Source organism: Bubalus kerabau, chromosome 21 (genome assembly GCF_029407905.1).
Source record: "Bubalus kerabau isolate K-KA32 ecotype Philippines breed swamp buffalo chromosome 21, PCC_UOA_SB_1v2, whole genome shotgun sequence".
Lineage (NCBI taxonomy): Eukaryota > Metazoa > Chordata > Mammalia > Artiodactyla > Bovidae > Bubalus > Bubalus kerabau.
The window spans coordinates 36,120,701-36,142,506 of NC_073644.1; the positions used below are offsets into that span (position 1 = coordinate 36,120,701).

Below are 21,806 nucleotides of genomic sequence, written 5' to 3' on the forward strand. Positions count from 1 at the left end.
TTTATAATATTGCCTTTAAAATTATTTAGCAACAAATAATCTTTAATTTTTACTTCTCTGGTGGCTCAGTGGTAAAGAATCCACTTGCCAGTATAGGAGACACAGATTCGATCCCTGGGTTGGGAAGATACCCTAAAGAAGGAAATGGCAACCCACTCCAGTGTTCTTGCCTGGGAAATCCCATGGACAGAGGAGCCTGGCGGGCTACAGTCCCTGAGGTCGTACAAGAGTCACTCATTCAGACAAGAGTGACTAAACAACAGAAACCTTTAATTTACATTTGCCCATGCTGCTGCTGCTGCTGCTGCTCAGTCGCTTCAGTCATGTCTGACTCTGTGCGACCCCATAGACGGCAGCTGAGCAGGCTCCTCCGTCCCTGGGATTCTCCAGGCAGGAATACTGGAGTGGGTTGCCATTTCCTTCTCCAATGCATGCGTGCATGCTAAGTCATTTCAGTCTTGTCCGACTCTATGCGACCCTATAGACAGCAGCCAATCAGGCTCCTCTGTCCACAGGATTCTCCAGGCAAGAATACTGGAGTGGGTTGCCAGTTCCTTCTCCACATTTGCCCATGATTTTTGTGCAACTCAGTCATTCTTGTATAGTGGGAAAATCAGACCTGCTGATTATATTGTGTCAGCAATATTTTGTGAATATCAGTTTTAGCAATTGACATGTTAACATTTTGTAAATATTGAATGATGTTTTCATTGACTCTGATTTTGGAGCCATTGTTTCATTTTCGTAGGTGACTAAAAGGCTTGGAGGCCCTAGGCCCTTTGTTTCCAAGGCCTGCATTGAAAAGACTCAGCTGTTGGCTGAGCCTCTGGGTGGATAAACAGGGCTTTAGAAACCACAATTTAGCTTCTTCTCGATGACTCAGAGTCACCACTTGTAGGACTATTTGCTTCTGAACCACCAGGAGACTCGTTTTATCCTTTCTCCATTATGTTGTCAACAGTCTTCTCGCTGGTAGCACTTTGCCTTCAGTAAATTTCCTCTATCAACGTTTTGTTGTTGTTCAGTCGCTCAGTCCTGTCCAACTCTTTGCGACCCCGTTGACTGCAGCACGCCAGGTTTCCCTGTCCTTTACCATCTCCCGGAGTTTGTTCAGACTCATGTCCATTGAGCCAGCGATGCCATCCAACCATCTCATCCTCTGTTGCCTCCTTCTCCTGCCTTCAGTCTTTCCCAGCATCAGAGTTTTTTCTAATGAGTTAGCTCTTCTCATCAGCTTTGGCCACCTCATCTGAAGATCTGACTCATTAGAAAAGGCAACTGATGATTTGTTCTGGTTGGGAAAAGAGATACATGTTTGCTGGAATTGTTTTTAAAGTAAAAAGAACTCAGATTGTAGGTCTGAGTCTTTTTTTGTGGAAGAAAACTCATGGATTTCAGTACATTGACTTTGTCTTTCAGTTCAGTTCAGTTCAGTTCAGTTGCTCAGTCATGTCTGACTCTTTGTGACCCCATGGACTGCAGCATGCCAGGCTTCCCTGTCCATCACCAACTCCCAGAGCTTGCTCAAACTCACGTTTATTGAGTCGGTGATGCCATCCAACCATCTCATCCTCTCTTGTCCCCTTCTCCTCCTGCTTTCAGTCTTTCCCAGCATCAGGGTCTTTTCAAATGAGTCAGGTCTTCCCACCAGGTGGCCAATGCATTGGAGTTTCAGCTTCAGTATCAGTCCTTCCAATGAATATTCAGGACTGATTTCCTTTAGGATTGACTGGTTGGATTTCCTTGCAGTCCAAGGGCCTCTCAAGAGTCTTCAACACTACAGTTCAAAAGCATCAATTCTTTGGTGCTCAGCTTTCCTTGTAGTTCAACTCTCACATCCATACATGACTACTAGAAAAACCATAGCTTTGATTATATGTACTTTTGGTGGCAAAGTAATGTCTCTGCTTATTTAATATGCTGTCTAGATTGGTCATGGCTTTTCTTTTATCTTTATAACAGCTATTTCAACTTCTCAGGATTCATTCTTATGGGCTGAGGTTGCCAGAAGTCCAGCACGATCTATAAGTTAGACCCTAACCCAGTGAGGGGGGGTCACTGTTCCCTTCCTAGAGCATAGATCACTAGATAAAGAATAATACCTGAGTCTTTCTTAATCATGTCTTACGGAGAGGATTTGTTGTTGTTTAGTTGCTGAGTTGTATTTGGCTCTGTGACCCCATGGACTGTAGCTTCCCAGGTTCCTCCATCCATGGAATTTCCCAGGCAGGAATACTGGAGTGGGTTGTCACTTTCTCCTCCAGGGGATCTTCCTGACCCAGGTATCGAACTGGCGTCTCTTATGTCTCCTGCATTGGCAGGTGGGTTCTTTACCACTGAGTCACCAGGGAAGCCCTGAATGCCGGGTTCCATATTGGTGGTGGAAATTGCTCATGCCTTGGCCAGACATACAGGAACTTATACTTTCGACCCTTGTTCTGAAACTATGTAACTTATCTTAGAATCAACTCCAGTTCATCAATCATCTGAAATTACTTGGATGAGCCACAGGAAAATAAATTGACAAAGCCATATATTTTTTTTGACAGCTTTATGAAATACAGATCACATACCATATAACTCACCCAGTTAAACTGTCCATTTCAGTGGCTTTTTTTTTCCTAGCATATTCATAGTTGTGCAACTATGAGTACAATCTACTTTAGAATATTTTAATCAACCCCAAAAGAAACTATGTACGTGTTAGCAGTCACTGTATTCTTCTAAATAGCCTCGTTTCAGAAAACCGCTGAACTACTTTCTACCTCTATCAACTGGCCTCTGCTGAACATACATGTGTTAAACAGACTTTAAACATGGTCTTGAGTTCTGAGTTTGGAGACACCTGTGTTATACAGGGCTACCTCTATGGCAGAATGCCTGGGTAGATAAATCACTTACTTTTTTTTTTTTTTTTTTTGTCAGATGTTTAGCTTTTTGGAAAAACCATAGTGTTTTTTTTTATTATTTTTTAATATTTTATTTATTTGGCTGCCTCGGGTCTTAGTTGTGTCATATGGGATCTTTCATTGTGGCGCGTGGACTCTCTAGTTGTGGCACGTGGGCTCAGTAGGTGCAGTGTACAGGCTTAGTTGCTCCTTGGCATGTGGGATCTTAGTTCCCTGACCGGAGATTGGACCAATTTCCCCTGCATTGCAAGGTGGATTTGTAACCACTGGCCCACCTACGGAAGTCCCCTAAATTATCTACTTTTTCTCTGTGGTTTCCTATCATTTACAGAAGTGTAATGATACTTACAACACAGGTTTAACGGTCAGTTAATGTGTTTAAAGTGAGTCTGTAAATTTCAGCCATTTAGCACAGAGTGGAATGGTAAGATCTCAAAAACCTCCTTCTGCACGTGGTCTCTCCACCCTTCTTATCTCCTCATTTAATGTGGCTTCTAACACCAGAGAAATTCATCATTGAACAAAGCCAGTGTTCTCTTGATTAAATTAATTGTACACACTTAAAATCCACATGATTCTCAACTGTTTTTTAAGCCAATAGTTGAGATCTCTACCCCCTCTTAGCTTTTAATTAAAATTCCATGTTTGTGCAAGTAACAACTTCCCTTCTGTGTTTCTCTCCCCTTCCTTCCTGTATTTAATTTCTGGTAGTATGCTAATGAGCAGTGTGTGAGCCAAAATTCTAGCAGTAAAAGGGGGCTGGGGGAAGAGAAGAGAAGATGGCATATGTGGAAGGTTGTGCCCTGGTTTTCTCACAGGGTATAAGATATAGGATCTCAGACTCTGGACCCAAACAGAGTTAGGTTTGAATCCTAGCTCTGTTACTTTCTAGCTGGATGACCTTGAGTAAGTCATTTCTGTGCCTCAGTTTCCTCATCCTAAAATTGGGAACAGTAGCATCTACCTTGTGAGATTGTTCTGGGAATTAAAAGTGTTAGAGCAATGAGAGCGCTCAGAACGCTGCCTGACACAGAGCACTACCCAGCATAGGTTGTCGTTGCTGTAACTCGTCATATCACACAGATAACCTGATGCCAGAGACGTGGAAAACCAAGAAAGAGATTAAATCGTCATCACAGGATTGGTGAAGTGCCTTAGGATTTGTGTGAGGCATTTTCACATGCATCAGCTCCTCTCAAGGCTTAAGGGCTGCCCTTTATAAACCACATTTTAGGATTATGTGCATATTGTGCCCAGAGGAAGTTTGGAAGTTTACCAAGCAATGTGGTCTGTAAAGAGAAGGCCAGGGGACTTTCTCTGTTGGCAGAAGAGGAGCTTGGCATGAGGTTAGGAAGGGGGTCACTGGGGAGGCCACTGCCTGTTTCTTGCTGTCTCGGGAGGAGACTTCTGCAGGAGGCGGGCAGTGGGATGGCTGAAAGCCTAGCCTCGAGCTCCAGACTGCCTGGGGCTGCAGCCTGCCTTGTTGTTCTCACTTACGTCATCTGAGAAGTCGGGTAGTAATGTTCCCACTTCACTGAGCTGTGTTGCAGAGGATGTGCCAGTGGTATGGAATAAGCACTTGGTAAGAAATAGCTTGGGCTTCCCAGGTGGCGCTAGTGGTAAAGAACTCGCCTGCCAGTGCGGGAAACATAAGAGACACACGTTCCATCCCTGAGTGTGAAAGATCCCCTGGAGGAGGGCATGGCAACCCACTCCAGTCTTGCCTGGAGACTCCCATGGACAGAGAAGCCTAGTGGGCTACAGTCCATAAGGTCACGAAGAGTCAGACACGACTGAGCAACTAAGCACAGGAGGACTCTGCTTTTAGAGCTCACATTTCTTGAGTGTTTACTATCGAAGTGCATTTGCACATATTACCTCATTTATCCTCTAACAACCCATGACAGAGGCACAGTTGACCTTCTGTGTTTGCAGATTCTGCATTTGTGGATTCAACCACAGACCAAAAATATTCAGAAAATTTCAAAAAGTTCAAAGCAAGAGAGCTTGAATTTGCCCTTCACTGGCAACTATTTACATAGCACTTACATCGTGTAGGGTATCCTAAGTGACCCACAGATGATTTAAAGTATATGAGAAGATATGTGTAGGTTATATGCAAATAGTTTATATGCAAATACTGTGCCAATTTATATAAGAGACTTGAACATGCACAGATTTTGGTATCCGCAGGCAGTCCTGGAACCAATCCCCCAAGGATATTGCCTATACTAGCACTATGAATATTATTCTCACTTTCCTGGGGCACAGAGGACTTAAATAACCTCCCCAAGGTCACAGAACAGGGACACAGCAGGGTCAGGACTTGAACTCGGCTCTCTCTTACCCCAAAGCAACAACTTTCTCATGCCTCCACCTGCCAGTAAATCAAACCCTGGAGGGAAAAATGAAAGATTTACACCTTTTCCCAAAGCTCAGTTTCTGGAACCTTCTACAAAACGGGGATGTCTAGCCTGTGCAGGAGAGGAATCCCCGAGGCCATTCTAAAGGCAGGAGAGGCTCCTGGTCGGAGACATTATTATGCCAATAGAAGCTTGTGGTTTACAGATGGCTTTTGAAAGGCATTTGGGGTTAAAGTGAAACAGCATCACCGAAAATGATTTACAGTTTACTTCTCTCAAGTTCTCATTTTTCCGGAAAAGCCAGCAGAGCTGTTTCCATGGTGCATATTAAATTCTCTTCCTGATTCAGCCTCCCATACTTCATCCTGGCCTCGTGCAGTGTTTCTTATTAAAGGGGCATTGTTTCACGAGTTGTATACAAGTCAGGCCAGCCTGCCATGGCTTCTCGCAGTCACAGCTGTAACATCAGGCCCAGCCTGGTGTAAAAGCCACAGACACTGGCTGTGAAAACTGAGACAGTACAGTTTACACCTTCAGGGGAAGCAAATGGTTCACCTGCAATTTAAGGTGAATTTTTTTCCCTCCTAACAGAGCCAGGAAAGCATTGCAAGTATGTTTGTAATCTGCTTATCACTCCCTGCTTGGCCACGCTCTCATCCAAGAATGCACAAGAACACTAAGTTGGGTACGTGCTGAAGGGCTTCTCAAGTGAAAACCTCCCGCCCCAGATGCTGCCACCCCTCTGCCACCCTTGGACTTTCACTGTGTTGGCTCCTCCAGAGCAGCCAAAACTGTTGGTGTCTGCTTTTTAACCTACTGATGGTGAGTTACGTACTGTTAGGGCTTCCCTCATAGTTCAGTTGGTAAAGAATCCTCCTGCAACTCAGGACACCCCGGTTCAATTCCTGGGTCGGGAAGATCAGCTGGAGAAGGGAATCTAGTATTCTTGGGCTTCCCTTGTGGCTCAGCTGGTAAAGAATCCGCCTGCAATGTGGGAGACCTGGGTTTGATTGTTGGGTTGGGAAGATCCTCTGGAGAAGGGAAAGGCTACCCACTCCAGTATTCTGGCCTGGAGAATTCCATGGACTGTATAGTTCATAGTTCATGAGGTGGCAAAGAGTCAGACATGACTGAGCAACTTTCGCTTTCACTTTTCACTAGGTCTGTATGTAAAAACGTATCAATATTCTTAGAAGATGTATTGTATATAAGACTCTCTGGGTCAGAGGAGTGCTTTGAAGAAAGAAAGTGTTAGTTGCTCAGTCATGTCCGATTCTTTGCGACCCCATGGGCTGTAGCCCATTAGTCTCCTCTGTCCGTGGAATTCTCCAGGCAAGAATACTGGAGTGGGTAGTCTTTCCCTTCTCCAGGGAATCTTCATGACCCAGGGATCAAACCCAGGTCTACCTGCATTGCAGGAGGATTCTTTACCATCTGAGCCACCAGGGAAGCCCTGAAATGAGTGCTTTAAGCCCACTGAAAAAGAGTACTTTGTTAATTTGAATTCTAAAAAATTTCCTGTGAATTCGTCATTAGTAGCAATACTCTGATTTTAATTTTGCCTGTTGGTTCTAACTTTGTAAAGAAAGTGGATAGAAGGAAGGAAACTAGCGTTTATAAGCGCATGTAACATGCCAGATACAGTATTAGCCAATTAACCTACATCATTTTTAAAATTTACATCTATTTTTTAGTTGTAGTATAATTGCTTTACAGTTATATGTTAGTTTCTGCTGTACAGCAGCATGAATCAGCTGTAAGTATACATATTAATATATCCCCTCCATCTTGAGCCTCCCTTAACCTACATCATTTAATTTTTACCATAAACTTCAGGGCATGTCATGTGATCTCCATCTAAGCAAGAGGAAACCAGGACTTATCAGGGCCAGTCCATTGCCTAAAGCCAGGCCTGAAACCCAGAGCTGTCTGGTTCTGCCTGTCCTTCCGCCCCCACCGTGGACTTTTCTCTGCAAATCCAAATCAATGCATTTTAGAGAAGGAGGTGGTGCTTCAGTCAGCTCTGCCACTCTGATTCTGGAGAACTGTTCTCCACCTCTGTTCCTTCCATAGTCATGGTTTCAGGGTTAACTTAGCAACTTTAAAACGACCTCACACTGGAGTGAAGGATCCACCTGAGGTCGCATAGCAACATTTCCTGCCCAGAGTTCTTTGTTCTCAACAGAAACCCCTGGCAAGTTCCAGCTGAATCAAAGAACCTTTGGTAAAGGGAGAGTGAGGCGTTTACCCAGGCGGCTGGAATTGAGTAGAAAGCATTGACTACACAGAAAGTTAGTTTGTCGCTCACTCAGTCATATCCATCTCTTTGCAGCTCCATGGACTGTAGCCTGCCAGGCTCCTCTGTCCATGGGATTCTCTAGGCAAGAATACTGGAGTGGATAGCCATTCCCTTCTCCAGGGGATCTTCCTGACCCAGGGATTGAACCCAGGTCTCCTACATTGCAGGAGGATTCTTTACCATCTGAGCCACAGAAAAGATGCTGGTAAACTCAGAATTGGGAGCGATTTCCCTCCGCTTAGAGATAAGAGACATTTGGAAACGTGTCAGGGAAGAAAGCAGTTAAGCAGAACCTTGGCCTTGAAGGATGGGGGAAAATTCTTTCAAGCAAAAAGGAAACTGTGAACAAAGACACAGAGGCAGGAAAGCAAGGACATTGGTGGGAAATGGAGTATATTAATAGTGCTGTGTAATCAACAACCCTGCTCTCTGCCACAGCCCCAGGGCTCGGGTTACCCACATCCCATAGCCAAGTATACAACGATGACCCGCTGCGGGAGGAGCACTCTTTCCAGCGATCAGACACATCCGGAAACTCTCCATTTTGAATGGCAGCACATGTTTACGTAGCAGTGGTCACATTAATGAAGGTCAATTTTAAAGATTCTGTTTCATTTTGCTTCTGCAGAAGGAAACCCCGCTTGCCAATGCGGCATTCTGGGCGGCGAGGAGAGGCAACCTGACTCTGCTCCGCCTGCTACTGAACAGCGGCCGTGTGGACGTGGACTGTAGGGACAGTGTACGGACTGGTCCATTCAGTACCCGCATGCTAGGAGCTGGCTGTCCCCCGCTGGCATGAGAGCGCCTGCTGAACACCCTGCCCTTCACAGCGCTTGTCCCCTTTTTCATGCGCTTGTCCCCTTTATCATGTGTTTGCTTGCCTCATCCTTTTCAAAAAGTCCAAAGCACCATTGCTACTGTTCAGTCGCTCAGTCATGTCCAACTCTTTGGGACCCCATGGACTGCAGCACGCCGGGCCTCCCTGTCCTTTGCTATCTCTCCTGGAGTGTGCTCAGACTTATGCAGAGTACCATGGGAAACATATCGAGGAAACCATTATCTGCATCAGACAGGAGGGGTCACAGTAGGGGAAGAAGCAGGTCAGTGGGAAATCAGAATTGGCCCAGTCCAAGAACTGACTCGATGGATGTGAGTCTGAGTGAACTCCGGGAGTTGGTGATGGACAGGGAGGCCTGGCGTGCTGCGATTCATGGGGTCGCAAAGAGTTGGACACGACTGAGTGACTGATCTGAACTGATCTAAGAAGAAAAGGGGTGGGGGGTGATTCAGAGTAGAAGGAGGCTGCCATGGATCAAGGAGTTGAATTTTTTCTGCTGAGAGATGGAAGCCCCCACCCAACTTCATTTCCCTCTACCTTTGCAAACGTCAATTCACTCATCAGTGATGGCGGGGAACTAAAACAGGTCCTCCCACCCCCTGGCAGCATCACTTGCAGAGTCCTTCCCTCCCCAGCCAGAGGCAGTGATCTCTGTTCTCAGCAGGACTTCACAGCTCTGGGGACGGAGAGGACCTCAGATGAGGAGAGAGAGGAGATATTTTATTTTAGGAATTAAATAGAAATATTTTCACAGGAGCCTTCTTGCTTTCCTGAAAACGGGGTGTGCCATTTCCAGCTTTAATTACACAAATTTGGTAGGTGATATTAGCCACCAGCCTGAGTGAGGTATCAAAGTTTGCTCCCCTTTGCCCCCCGGGGCATTGGTGCAGGACAGCTCAGGGTGCATCTCCGGACCCACGTGTAACTTCCTCCCCACTTGTTCTGTGTCCCAGAGTCAGAGGTCTCTGGCTTGCCCTCAGGCTCTCGCTTTCCTCCGACTGCCAGTAGGGTTTGGCCAATGGGAGCTTTGGCGGGAATCAGAGGCTGGGAGGACAGGGATGTTGGAGAGTCCAGCCCCCCTGTCCTGTCTGGCAGTAACGCCCTCACCCTGTCTGTCCAGGGAGCCACCACCTGCCTCTCATGCTTTGGGGCCTGGGCTGGCATCGAAGCCCCACTGTCCCTCCTTCTCAGTCCCGTTCTTTGTGGTTTCCTTACATTCAGAGCATAGTTTTATAAATAGTCTCTTTATTATGCTTTCTTCCAGTTATCCCAGTTTGAATGTACCATCTGTTCTTTGCCAGGACCCAGACTGATATGGGGTCTTGGGCATCTGTGAACTGGTTATCTGGTCTTACTGGGGGCTTGCTGGGCAGCAGTGCCATACTGGACGGATCTGGAGTGGGAACCCCAGTTCATTGTGGTCTCACCCACTGACCATGTTGATGACCAGTTACTCCTTTTTCTTAAAGTCACCCCTTTCCAGACACCCCTGACTTCCAGCTTTGTGTCCGTTCCTACATCCACAGATCCCACTTCTTCATTCTCTTTCTCCTTTGTCCCAACCTCTGACTTTTTCTCAGTTGACCATGTTATAGAAGTGAAATGCAACCCATAAGGAAGCATTTGGGGTAATTTGTTTTATTCATCTTCCCTTACTTTAATATAGATGAAGCCTGACATTTAAAATTTTCTTTGTGAAATGTCCAAGTTAAGTGCTCTGTGCTTCCTCTAGCCCTTGATTGATTTGTATTTTGAGACCAATGTGCCCGTGATAGAACATTTTTCTTTTTTTTTTAATTAATTGTAATTGGAGTATGGTTGGTTTACAGTGTTGTGTTTCTGCTGTACAGCAAAATGAGTCAGCTATACGTATACATGCATTCCCCTCTTTTTTTTGCTTTCCTTCCCTTTTAGGTCACCACAGAGCATTGAGTAGAGTTCCTTGTGCTATATAGTGGGTTCTTATTAGTTATTCAAGTCCTTGAATCATTTTTAAAATTATTTATTTATTTTATTTATTCACTTTTGGCTGTGCTAGGTCTTCATTGCTGTGCGGGCTTTTGTCTAGTTGCGGAGAGCAGGGGTCACTCTCTGGTTGCTGTGTGCAGGCTTCTCCTTGCTCTGGTCGGACCACAGGCTCTAGGACACAAGGGCTTCAGTAGCCGCAGCACGTGGGCCCAGTTTTGCGGCTCTGGGGCTCTAGAGCACAGTCTCAGTAGCTGTGGAAATGGGCTTAGTTGCTCTGCGGCATGTGGGATCCTCCCAGATCAGGGATCCAATCTGTGTCTCCTGCTTTGGCAGGCAGATTCTTTACCACTGGACCACCAGGGAAGCCCCAGGTCCTTGAATCTAAAGGTAGCGAAGACCTTGGCAATCATCTCATCCAATTCCTCATTTTAAAGATGAAGTAAATGAGCCCCGAAAATCGTGAGCAGTGTGCCCCTCAGTGAGCTGGTGGCCTCTGGGGCTCCTGACTCTCACTTCTGTGGTCTCTCATGGCATCTTTACCTGAATCAGTTTGAAGACAAAGAATTCTAAATTCAGAAAACTGACTGCTGCTGCTGCTGCTGCTAAGTTGCTTCAGTCGTGTCCGACTCTGTGCGACCCCATAGACCCCACCTTTTTGCATTACTAATGGTGTTTTGGCTCAGGAATCATTTCATAGGAGTCATAAAATCAGGCCATTCCATTGCTGCTGCCTCAAAACACGGTAGCCATGGCTCACTTGGACTGTGTTTCTGACGGTAATGGAAGTAAGCGAAAGTTTAAATTGAAAACTCCAGCCTCAGCAGTTTGTCATTTTGCTTTCTCCTGCATCGTCTGCATTATAAGATTATTCACGAGGCAGTTTTCTTTACTGTGGGAGCTGTTGCGCTCAGCTCAGCCGTGTCCTGGGAGGAGCTGACCTTGGCAGCCTCTTCTCCGGGTGCCTCTCGGACGTCATGGTGGCCTAACTGCTCACGCGTCTCTCCTCCCCCCAGCACGGCACCACGCTCCTCATGGTCGCCTCCTACGCTGGCCACATAGACTGTGTGAAGGAGCTTGTCCTGCAGGGAGCGGACATCAATCTCCAGAGAGAGGTAGGTCAGGTTGGCACGTGAATATTAGTAATGCTAGTGACAGAGCTGTGAAGTTTGCACAGTAGTGAATTGCTAAGAAGGACTCAATGGACATGAATTCAAGCAAACTCTGGGACATAGTGGAGGACAAGAGGAGCCTGGTGTGCTGCGGTCCATGGGATCAAAAAGGGTTGAATACAACTTAGTTATTGAACAACAAGGACTAGAGTACAGCCATCCCAACAAATCTGGGGGGATTGGTTCCATGACACCCCCCATCCTGCGGATACCAGAAGCCACTGATGCTCAAGTCCTTTATATAAAGTAGCATAATATTTGCATATAACTACACACATCTTCCCAAATACTTCTAACATCTCTAGATTACTTACAATACCTATGCTTGGTTGCTTCAGTCATGCCCAACTCTTTGCAACCCTATGGACTGTAGCCCACGAGGCTCCTCTGTCCCTGGGATTCTCCAAGCAAGAATACTGGAGTGGGTTGCCATGCCCTCCTCCAAGGGATCTTCCCGACCCAGAGACTGAACTCATGTCTCCTGCTCTCCTACATTGCGGATGGATTCATTACCCACTGAGCCACCTGGGAAGTCCACTTATGTAAATAGTTGCTGGTGCATGGGGAAAAAAGTTAGAACTTTCTGGAATTTTTTCAGTTTTTTTTCTGTGGTTCATTGAATCCATGAATGCAGAACTTACCAATACTGAAGGATGACTCTAATCGTTGTTTTTTCCCTATGTGACATTAAGCCCAGGTTGCAGACCGTGTTGTGTCTAAAGAAGGCCCAGGAAGGGACTATTGGTTGTACTTTAACTGAACAAAACTTCCCAGGCCCTTGTTGCATCTGACATAACCAAACCTCCTGAAACATTCATATGGTTCACCCTGAGCCTAAGTCAGTTCTTCTTTCTTCCCTTGGGATGAGACGTTATAGAATGTATAGGATTTTCATAGAGATCTTTATATTTTTAGAAGGATCGGGTCACCCACCTGTTGTTAGGGAGGCTCACTGGCTAACCTACCTCAGCCATCCTCACCAAACCATGTCTGCAGAGGGCTTCTCTGACCAGACATGTGTTAAATAGGTTTTCCCCACGAAATACCACATGGTGAATATCAGACTGAAATGGGAGCCTGTTGGCACACTCATTCAAGGGAGTCCCAACCAGCCAGAGGATCCAGTCTTGGTCTGATGCAGAGGAGCAGTGGAAGGCTGGGCACTCAGGCCCGGGGAGGCTGCATGAATTTCCAGACCAGTCCAGGGCCTGATGAGTTCACCTTTGTGGAGTCACATCCAGGGTCACACCTAGAGTGAACATGACCTCAGTCCACAGTGACTCAGACCTCAGTGGGCATCCATGGGCAAGCTCCAAATGAGATAGGAGTGCTTGGTTCTCCTTGAGCCACTCTTATTGGAGGTCCTGCCCTGTAGTTCTTTCAAAGAGGATGGTCCCTGGAATTCCCTGAGCCAAGCCAGTCTGGAAAAATAGCCAAAGAGAGGCCCTGACCTCACCCTGAATGTTTTGAAAGCTGGAAAAGAGTGCCTGGCAGTGCTGTGGAACTGACGCTTGGAGCAGACTTCTTCTTTGGTTCACTTGTAATCCGTTCTGCAGTATCAGAATATTTGTCTCCTAAAGAAGTACTGCCATTGTTTTCTTTATTTGTCTATCTAGACACGTAGAGTTTGCACACTTTGGTAGTCTCTAATATTCATGTCTATTAAGAGGACGAGGGGGCTTCCCTGGTGGCTCAGTGGTAAAAAAATCTGCTTGCTGATGCAGGAGATACAGGTTTAATCCCTGATCCGGGAAGATCTCACATAGCTCGGAACAACTAAGCCTGTGCCCCACAACTATTGAGCCTGTGCTTTAGAGCCCAGGAGCTGCAGCTACTGAATCCCACATGCCCAGAGCCCATGCGCTACGAGAGAGGCCACTGCAGTGAGAAGCCCTGCATCACAGCTAGTGAGTGACCCCTGCTCGCTGAAAATAGAGAAAAGCCTGCACAGCAAGGAAACCCCAGCACAGCCAAAAATAAATAAAATTATTTAAATAAAAAATGAGGAGGAGGAGGAAATTCCCTGGTGGTCCAATGGTTGGGATTCCACGCTTCTACTGCAAGGGGCGTGAGTTCAATCCCTGATCAGGGAACTAAGATCCTGCATGCCATGCAGTACAGGCAAAAACAACAAAAAAAGAATTTTCCCATTCTAGCCCAGTTTTCTCATCCAGACCTTGTTACATCTTAAGGTTTCTGGAACCCAGCATTCTCCACACTGGTCACTTAACCTGAGCAAGGAATAGTCTGTTCAAATGTAGTCCCTTCAGGCTAGAGGTTTATATGTAAGGATTTTGTTTTGTTTTGCTGCAATCATGTCAATCAAATGAAATGTAACCAAATATCTTTTAAAACCAGCCCCCCTCTCTCTCTCAGTCAGGTACAACCGCCCTTTTCTTTGCTGCCCAACAAGGACATAATAACATCGTGAGATTTCTCTTTGAATTTGGAGCATCCACTGAATTTAGGACCAAAGTAAGAGAATTTTCTTGATTTTATACCCTATTGAAGAATTTCAGCAGTTATAAGTATTGATTTCTCTTCATTTATAGTATGAATGTTTGCTATTGTGTTTACAAAAGAAGTTGGGTTTCACAGGGTTAAGTTGTAATGATTCAGGAGTAGTCCTAGGAACTCAATTCAAAACATGACATTTTTACCCTGGGCTAAAAATTGGAGAATTTGGCAGGGGGATGGCTTACATTCTTTCTTGTATTGGTAACTTTCTACTCTGGGACACTAAATTTTGTTATCACAATGGATACAGTAGTAGGTGCTTCATGACTTTTCCTGTTCTCTTTTGCTTTTTTCTGCCCCAGGGTTAATCCCAGTGCTGTGATAGGAATTATTGGAAATATTAAGCCAATCCTAGTGAATCTTGAGAGATTTCTAAGGAGGCTTTGGCAGGAAGTTTACTTTCTGAGATGTTGCCACTGAAATATATAACATATGATTGCAGTTCATATGGTTGGGTGAGGAATTATGGTTCTTCCTCAAATAAGTCATTGATTCTTCACATTTGACATGTGAATAAGAAAACCAAGGCTGCGGAAAGATCAGTTTGTCTTCACAATATGATTTTTCATGATAATATTTTATAGCAGAAGAATTTGAGCTGTCACATTTTTATAATTGAAAACTTCTGTCTAGCCCAGTCATAAAAAATTCTTGAAAATTTGCCCTAGTTGGAAACTTTTAGGTTTTCTTAATTCATTGTATGTGATATGTTGATATCAAGGGAGTTTCCAGTGGAGTTTTTTCCCTGTTAAAACACTGTGAAGTAGATCTGAATTTCAGAAAGGGTTTCTGTCTTTTCTAAAACCAGCTATCAGATTGTGTACATGCCCCTAGACATGCTGAGTATAATGCACAGTAATCCAAAACACATGTGTTCATACTCTTCATGTTATTTGTCATTTAATTTTTAATTATAAAAGTGACACAACTAAAAATAAAATGTGGAAGTTCTACAAATCTCAGGCTCAACTCTGAACTAAGTCAAATGATTGTGTGTGACCAGATGCTTCATTCTTCCTGGGTAACAAGTTAGGGCTGGCCTTTGTACATGAGCCAGACTGTGCTACCTTGGAAATCCATGGAACACAGGCCCAGGGCGAGCAACTCCACGTTATTTCCATTAGGACAGCTGCAGGTGGCCAAGAGCTTTCTCTGGGAAGAAGACAGTGTTGGGAAGCTTTGGGTTTTAATACAGTTCTGTCATCCAAAATTGACTTTGTGTCAACAACTGTTCTCATTGTAATTAAACTTGTGTGTGTGCTAAGTCGTTTCAGTTGAGTCTGACTCTTTGCAACCCCATGGGTTAAAATTAACCAATTTCTTGATGCCCAGCCACCCCACGCCCCAACCATCTCCACTGACCTCAGCCTTCCAATCTCTCTCCTTCATTGCCTACCCTTCAAAATGCCCCTCTTTCCCATCACATAGCCCATCCCTCGCTGAAGCCTTACTCAGTCGCTGCATCCTCCAGCATCTTGTGGCTATAGCGGTGTTTCTCCAAGGGAGCCCTGCCCCCCGGCACCTGTACCCTACAGTCACCTCTCATGACTGGTCAAAAGCCTATATCTGGGCCTCACTCCAGATCTACTGAATCTGAGGGTGTGGCTCCAAGGGTAGGCATTTTGAATAAACACTCTATGCCCAAATTTAGGACCCACACTGTCTTATGTTTATGATTTGTATTTCAAAACCAGATTCCACATTCTTGCATTATTTATAATTAGCTCAATGTCCAAATACCCATTCATAGAGCCAAACAAACAACACAGCAATCCTAGATGGAGAAAGAAAAAACCTCAGCCCAGCACCTGAGAAAAACCATTAAGGGCTTCAGTTGACCACAGACTCTGAGTCAGTAGTGTGGTGTGGTTAGAGTCAAAGCAAATTCTAATTTAGGCGCAGAGATAAAAGCAAGAGTTGATGGAACCAAGGAATGTCCCGTCAGACCACATCTACTTTGCAGTGCTCTGTTGAGTCCTGGCATCCGCACTTTAAGAGGTTTGGACAGATTGGCACATGTTCAAAGGAAAATGCAAAGTGGGAGCGTGCGAAGCATATGGAATATGCTGTAGTTATCCCTGCTCTAAGTGCATGGGTATCTCGTCCAAGAAGGCAGGGGCCCAGAGAGCAACTCCCTAAATACACCTTATTCTCAGAGGCCTATAACTGGGCAGACCCACAGGAGGAAGCTCGTTACCATTCTGGTAATTCCAAGACACAACTGGTTGGTACAGTCTTTCTGTTCTTTGTTTCCTTTATTGAGAGACAAAGAGATGATTCTGCATTTGACATGAGAAATTTCTAAATTAATTATAATAACTTAGTCAAATATCTGTAATGTATCTTGAGCAAGTCACCCGAGTATACAACATAGTGATGTCCTTAAGACAAACTCTAGGGATTTCCCAGGTGGACCAGTGGCTAAGACTCCACACTCCCAATGCAGGGAATCCAGGTTCAATTCCTGGTCAGGGAACTAGATCCCAAATGCTGAAACTAAAAGAGTTTTGCTGCTGCTGCTGCTAAGCAGCTTCAGTCGTGTCCAACTCTATGCAACCCCATAGATGGCAGCCCACCAGGCTCCCCCGTCCCTGGGATTCTCCAGGCAAGAACACTGGAGTGGGTTGCCATTTCCTTCTCCAATGCATGAAAGTGAAAAGTGAAAGTGAAATCGCTTAGTTGTGTCTGACTCTTCGCAACCCCATGGACTGCAGCCTACCATGCCCCTCCGTCCATGGGATTTTCCAGGCAAGAGTACTGGAGTGGGGTGCCATTGCCTTCTCTGAGAAGAGTTCTAAGGCCACACTAAAAAGATATTGCATGCCGTAACTAAGACCCAGAGCAGTCAAAACAAAACAAAAGATGAACTCTATCATGATTGTAAAGAAAAAAGTAAGAGATTAAAGAGGAAAAGTCAGTTTGTTATTATGTATGGGAAATGCCTTTCCAAAATTCTCAGCACGTGAAGAGCATCTGCCTGGTAAAGTTTGTTCCTGCCCTGTTTCTAATGCGTTCATTCTTTGCGTGGCCACAGGATGGAGGCACCGCCCTGCTGGCAGCCAGTCAGTACGGGCACATGCAGGTGGTGGAGACCTTGCTGAAGCACGGAGCCAACATCCACGACCAGCTCTATGTGAGTGTGATTCAGGGGGGCTTCTGGGGGACACTTGCTCATTGCCTCAGCACACACAGCATCACAGTCTAAATTCTGATGCCGGAGGTGGCATCTGAGCCGTCAAGGAAATAGGAGAGTTAACTGGATGAGCCTTTTCTGTGTAGAAATCACATCATCTTTATTTATCTTTGCTCTTTTAAGTCTTTCACACATATGAAGTATTTCACATACCTACACAATTAAGATCTTAAAAAATCATGGATACGTATTTATTTATAACAAGCCCAGTGTATGGACTTGTTGAAAACCAAAATAAACCCTCCTGTTGTAGAGTTCTGTGGGAGGAAGAACACACAAAAAAAGGAAAAATCAAGTTGTTTGGAAGAGAAGTGAGGCTGGATGGAGGAAGATCTCTGAAATACGTGCATGCCGTTGACCTTGAAAGGCATCCCCTGCCAGCATAGGACTGTTTGCCTTTATGGCCAGTGTGGGTCTGTTTGCATCCACTGCCATGTGGGTCTGTTTGCAGCTAATTGGCAAATAGCACATTACCCAAGTACTCTTAATGGTCGCTGTAATTCTGTAGAATTTATGGCAACTGTTATTCTGGTTTTGGAATAAGAAGTAAAATATGGGGAGATGAAGTGACTGGGCAGTCTCATGGCGAGGAGTGCGAGAATCTCTGCTTCCATTTATCTAGGAGCTGTTTTTGAGGCTATTATACCACCAGACATGAACCCTGGGCCCAGGAGCACTAGACTTTCATAGACTTGTAATGAGATGTGTGGGTGTGAACTTTTCCATTTGAACATCCTTTCCAGAGTCTACATGGAACCTCTGACAGATCACAGGCCTCTTTGAAGTGCAGAGGAACTAGCCTTAGCCTTGGCACTTCAAAACCTGCTCCCACTCTTTGAGCCGATAGCATTTCTGGTAGCATGACTGAGCTACTTGACCATCGTCTGAAGGAGTGATTCTCAACTCTGGCTGTACAGGAGAACCACCCAGGGAGCATTAAAAAATTTCACTCCCTGGGTCCACCCAGGCTTCCCCAGTGGCTCACTGGTAAAGAATTCACCTGCAGTGCAGGAGACGAAGTAGATGCGGGTTTGATCCCTGGGTTGAGAAGATTCTCTGGAGGAGGGCATGGCAGCCCACTCCAGTATTTTTGCCTGGAGAATCCCATGGAGGAGCTTGGCAGGCTGCAGTTCATAGGGTTGCAAAGAGTCGGACATGACTGAAGCGACCTAGTACATAGCACAGCATAGAATTTGTACTATTGGATAACATTCTTCCATAAGGCTCATTGCGGCGGCACTTAACTTTAGAAATGTAGGGTTTCTACACTCTTCTGTGATAGGGTAACCTAAATATTCCATGCTCCAGAACTTCCATTATACGTTTAGACTTTTACCCTTACCTGAATAGTCCAAAATAAATGTTTCCATTAACAACAGTTGAAATACGGGGCCAGGGAGGTGGCATCAATGATTCCTGAAAGCTTCTAGGAACAGAACTGTGTAATGCATGGTTAAAAAAAAAAAAAGAAAGAAAAATCCAATGAATGCAGGGAAGATCCGTTTTGGAAAATTTGTAGGAGTTAGCACTTCTATGTCACGGAAGCCTTTCTGTGGCAACACAGTAAGGAACAGCTGAAAATTGTATCCCCGTATCAAACAGCTGCTTTAAAATCTGTCCAGGCTGATTAATTTCCTAATGATTGCCTTGGGGGGGTCGACTGCTCTGCTGACACCCAGTGGAAAGCCGGCACCCTCTACCTGGTTGGACTTGCAGGGAAGGTGCTATGAGTGTGTGGTTAGTGTTCCTGCAGGAGGGGTGGTTATTAGCTGGGAGCACTAGTTTTCCACTGTGCATCTGAAAGTAACGAGGCTCGCCCTGTCCTGTGGGTGCTGTCTGCATGGAGAGGGCACCTGGCAGGAGGCATACTCTGGATGGACCGATGTACTTGCTGAAATTAACCAATGGTGTGTCTTCAAGAAAATAACGCCGAGGAGATGTAGACACTCAGTTAAAAAGAGAACTAAAGAATTTGGTAACAAGCGGTTACTTTGGGTTTTCCTGCAGGACTGCTTAGTTGTGTGTATAGGTATTGTTGGTGTCTGCCGGCCTGGCAGGGAGAAAGCTCATGGACATTCTTACTAGGGTGGGTATTCTGAAAGCATCTTGTGTTTTAAAGTGTAGAGAAACTGAAAGTCTGGAGAACATGAATAAGGCAATACAAAAGAGAAAGCAGTAGGGAATATCTAATTAAAAGGATGGGGCTTCCCTGGTGGTGCAGTGGTAAAGAATCAGCCTGCCAATGCAGAAGACGAGGGTTTGATCCTGGGAAAATCCACCTGGAGAAGGAAATGGCAACCCACTTCAGCATTCTTGCCATGATAATCCCATGGACAGAGGAGCCTGGTGGGGTACAGTCCATGATGTCGCAAAGAATCGGACACAATTGAGTGGCTGAACAGCAACAAACAAAAATTAAAAGGATACTGTTCATACCCAATTCGTAAAGGCACACAAAATAGATTTGGGGGATTTGGTTGTTTTTTTGTTTTTTAGTTAACATGCGTTTGTGTGTGTGTGGTTTTTTTAGAGTTTTAATGTTCTAAAAAAATTTAGATTTTAAATGTTCTGATGTGCTTTCTAGAGCACAGGCTCCATAATTGTGGCGCACGGGCTTAGCTGCCCCAAGGTATGTGGGATCTTCCCGAATCGGGAATCAAACCTGTGTCTCCTGTGTTGGCAGGGGAATTCTTTACCACTGAGCCACCAGGGAAACCCTTTGTTTTTGTTTTTTAAATGAACAACTTAGCTCTTAGTGACAAAAGGGTTGCAATGGAAAATTGTATTAAGTGTGTATTTTTTTATCCTAAATAAAAGAGAGTGGACTCTGAGATCACGCAACAAAAGCAGAAGGCAGCTAATGAGAAAGCTGTGTGGACAGAGAAAAATGATGACTCTTTGGAAAACCAGAGTTTTGCAGCTAGATGTATCATAAGCTCTATGACCAAGATTTTATGGTGTGAACAGTCATTGCATATGTTGTAACTCATCCTTATACAGCTGTCTGTTTTAAACTTTACCTTTCAGCCTGACTTAGTGTGATGTTTTAGAACTAGTCTTCAAAGAATAAAATACCATGCATATTAAAAAGAGGGAAGGGAGGGGTGGAAGTGGAAACTTGCATTAAACATATGTATCAGTATTATAAGATCGAATTTCTTTTAAAATAAATAATTTCTTAACACTTTACATTTGCTAACTTTCAGGATGGAGCCACTGCACTCTTCCTAGCAGCCCAAGGGGGTTACTTGGATGTGATTCGATTATTGTTATCTTCAGGCGCAAAGGTCAACCAGCCGAGGCAGGTAATGTTTGCGCGTGCGCATGCGTGTGGGGCGGTGGGCAGGGTGGGCTTGCAGTCCTGCAGCAGCACCTGCCTAAGATAACCAGTCAGATCCGGGTCTCTAAAGCCTTTTTGCCTCTGGATGAAAGTTCATCCTTGATCAAGCTTTCTCCTGTTTTTTGCTTTGGGCTCACCAGGCTGACATCACCATTCAATATGTTTGGTGTCTGAGGTCAAGTACATACTCTGCCACCTCCTGTTCAAATAAATGATGTCGGTGCACTGAGGTCAGGAGAGTAGGCTAGACTGGGACATAGGTAAATCGAGGCGGGCCAGGTAGCCTTGCCCTTGCTAAGCCCCTCTGCTGATATGCTGCCTTATCTCTTCCCCACCACTTCTTGTGCTAAGCCAAAGGTGTTCTTAGTGGGTTCTATAGTTTCGTCTCTCAGATTACAGCACTGTTGAGACTTCATTTACCAAAAGCCAAGATGTCATCTGGAGAATCAATTAACTGATACTTAAAGAAAGAGCCACAAGGTAACTAACCAGGGCTTCCCTGGTGGCTCAGCGGTAAAGAATCTGCAAGCCACAGGAGACACAGGTTCGATCCCTAGGTGGGGAAGATCCCCTGGAGGAGGGCATGGCAACCCACTCCAGTATTCTCACTTGGAGAATCCCCACACACAGAGGAGCCTGGTGGGCTACAATCCAGGGTCAGACAGGACTGAAGTGACTTAGCACACGGGCATGCACAAGGTCACATTTATAAATGGTTAAGAACCATCCAAATGTAAGGCTTTATAATTAGCCTCTCTTCTATCAGAACTATTTCTTCACTAATTCATTTGTTTTTAATGAAACATTTCAGATTAAGGTAACCTTACTTTTAAAGGTAGTTTTCTAGGGAAAAGGGCAAGCTGATAACTTGCCAGGAAATTACACATAGGCAGATTTCCACTGTGATCTGGCCCTGATACGGGAGGGCCTGTTTGTGCCTCAGTGAGTAGCCTTGGGTACCTTGGGGCTTCTCTGGTGGTTCAATGGTAAAGAAACTGCCTGCCAATGCAGGAGACATGGGTTCGATCCCTAGATGGGGAAGATCCCCTGGAGAAGGAAATGGCAACCCACTCCAATATTCTTGCCCGGAGAATCCCATGGACAGAGGAGCCTGGTAAGTTACAGTCCATGGAGTCACAGAGAGTCAGACACAACTTAGTGACTAAACACCACCAACAACAAATGTAAAATGAGTTGTGTGATGATATGA

At 45.1% G+C, this 21,806-nt stretch overlaps 1 protein-coding gene across 1 annotated transcript in view; it reads left to right on the forward strand.

Moving 5' to 3' along the window:
• ANKRD29 (ankyrin repeat domain 29) overlaps positions 1–21,806 on the forward strand; it is a 52,368-nt gene that overhangs the window by 9,158 nt on the left and 21,404 nt on the right. Inside the window, exons 3-7 of the mRNA XM_055559302.1 lie at positions 8,200–8,310; positions 11,391–11,489; positions 13,923–14,021; positions 17,098–17,196; positions 20,463–20,561. Of these exons, the coding sequence (XP_055415277.1) occupies positions 8,200–8,310; positions 11,391–11,489; positions 13,923–14,021; positions 17,098–17,196; positions 20,463–20,561 (507 nt within the window). The remainder of the gene's footprint in view (positions 1–8,199; positions 8,311–11,390; positions 11,490–13,922; positions 14,022–17,097; positions 17,197–20,462; positions 20,562–21,806) is intronic.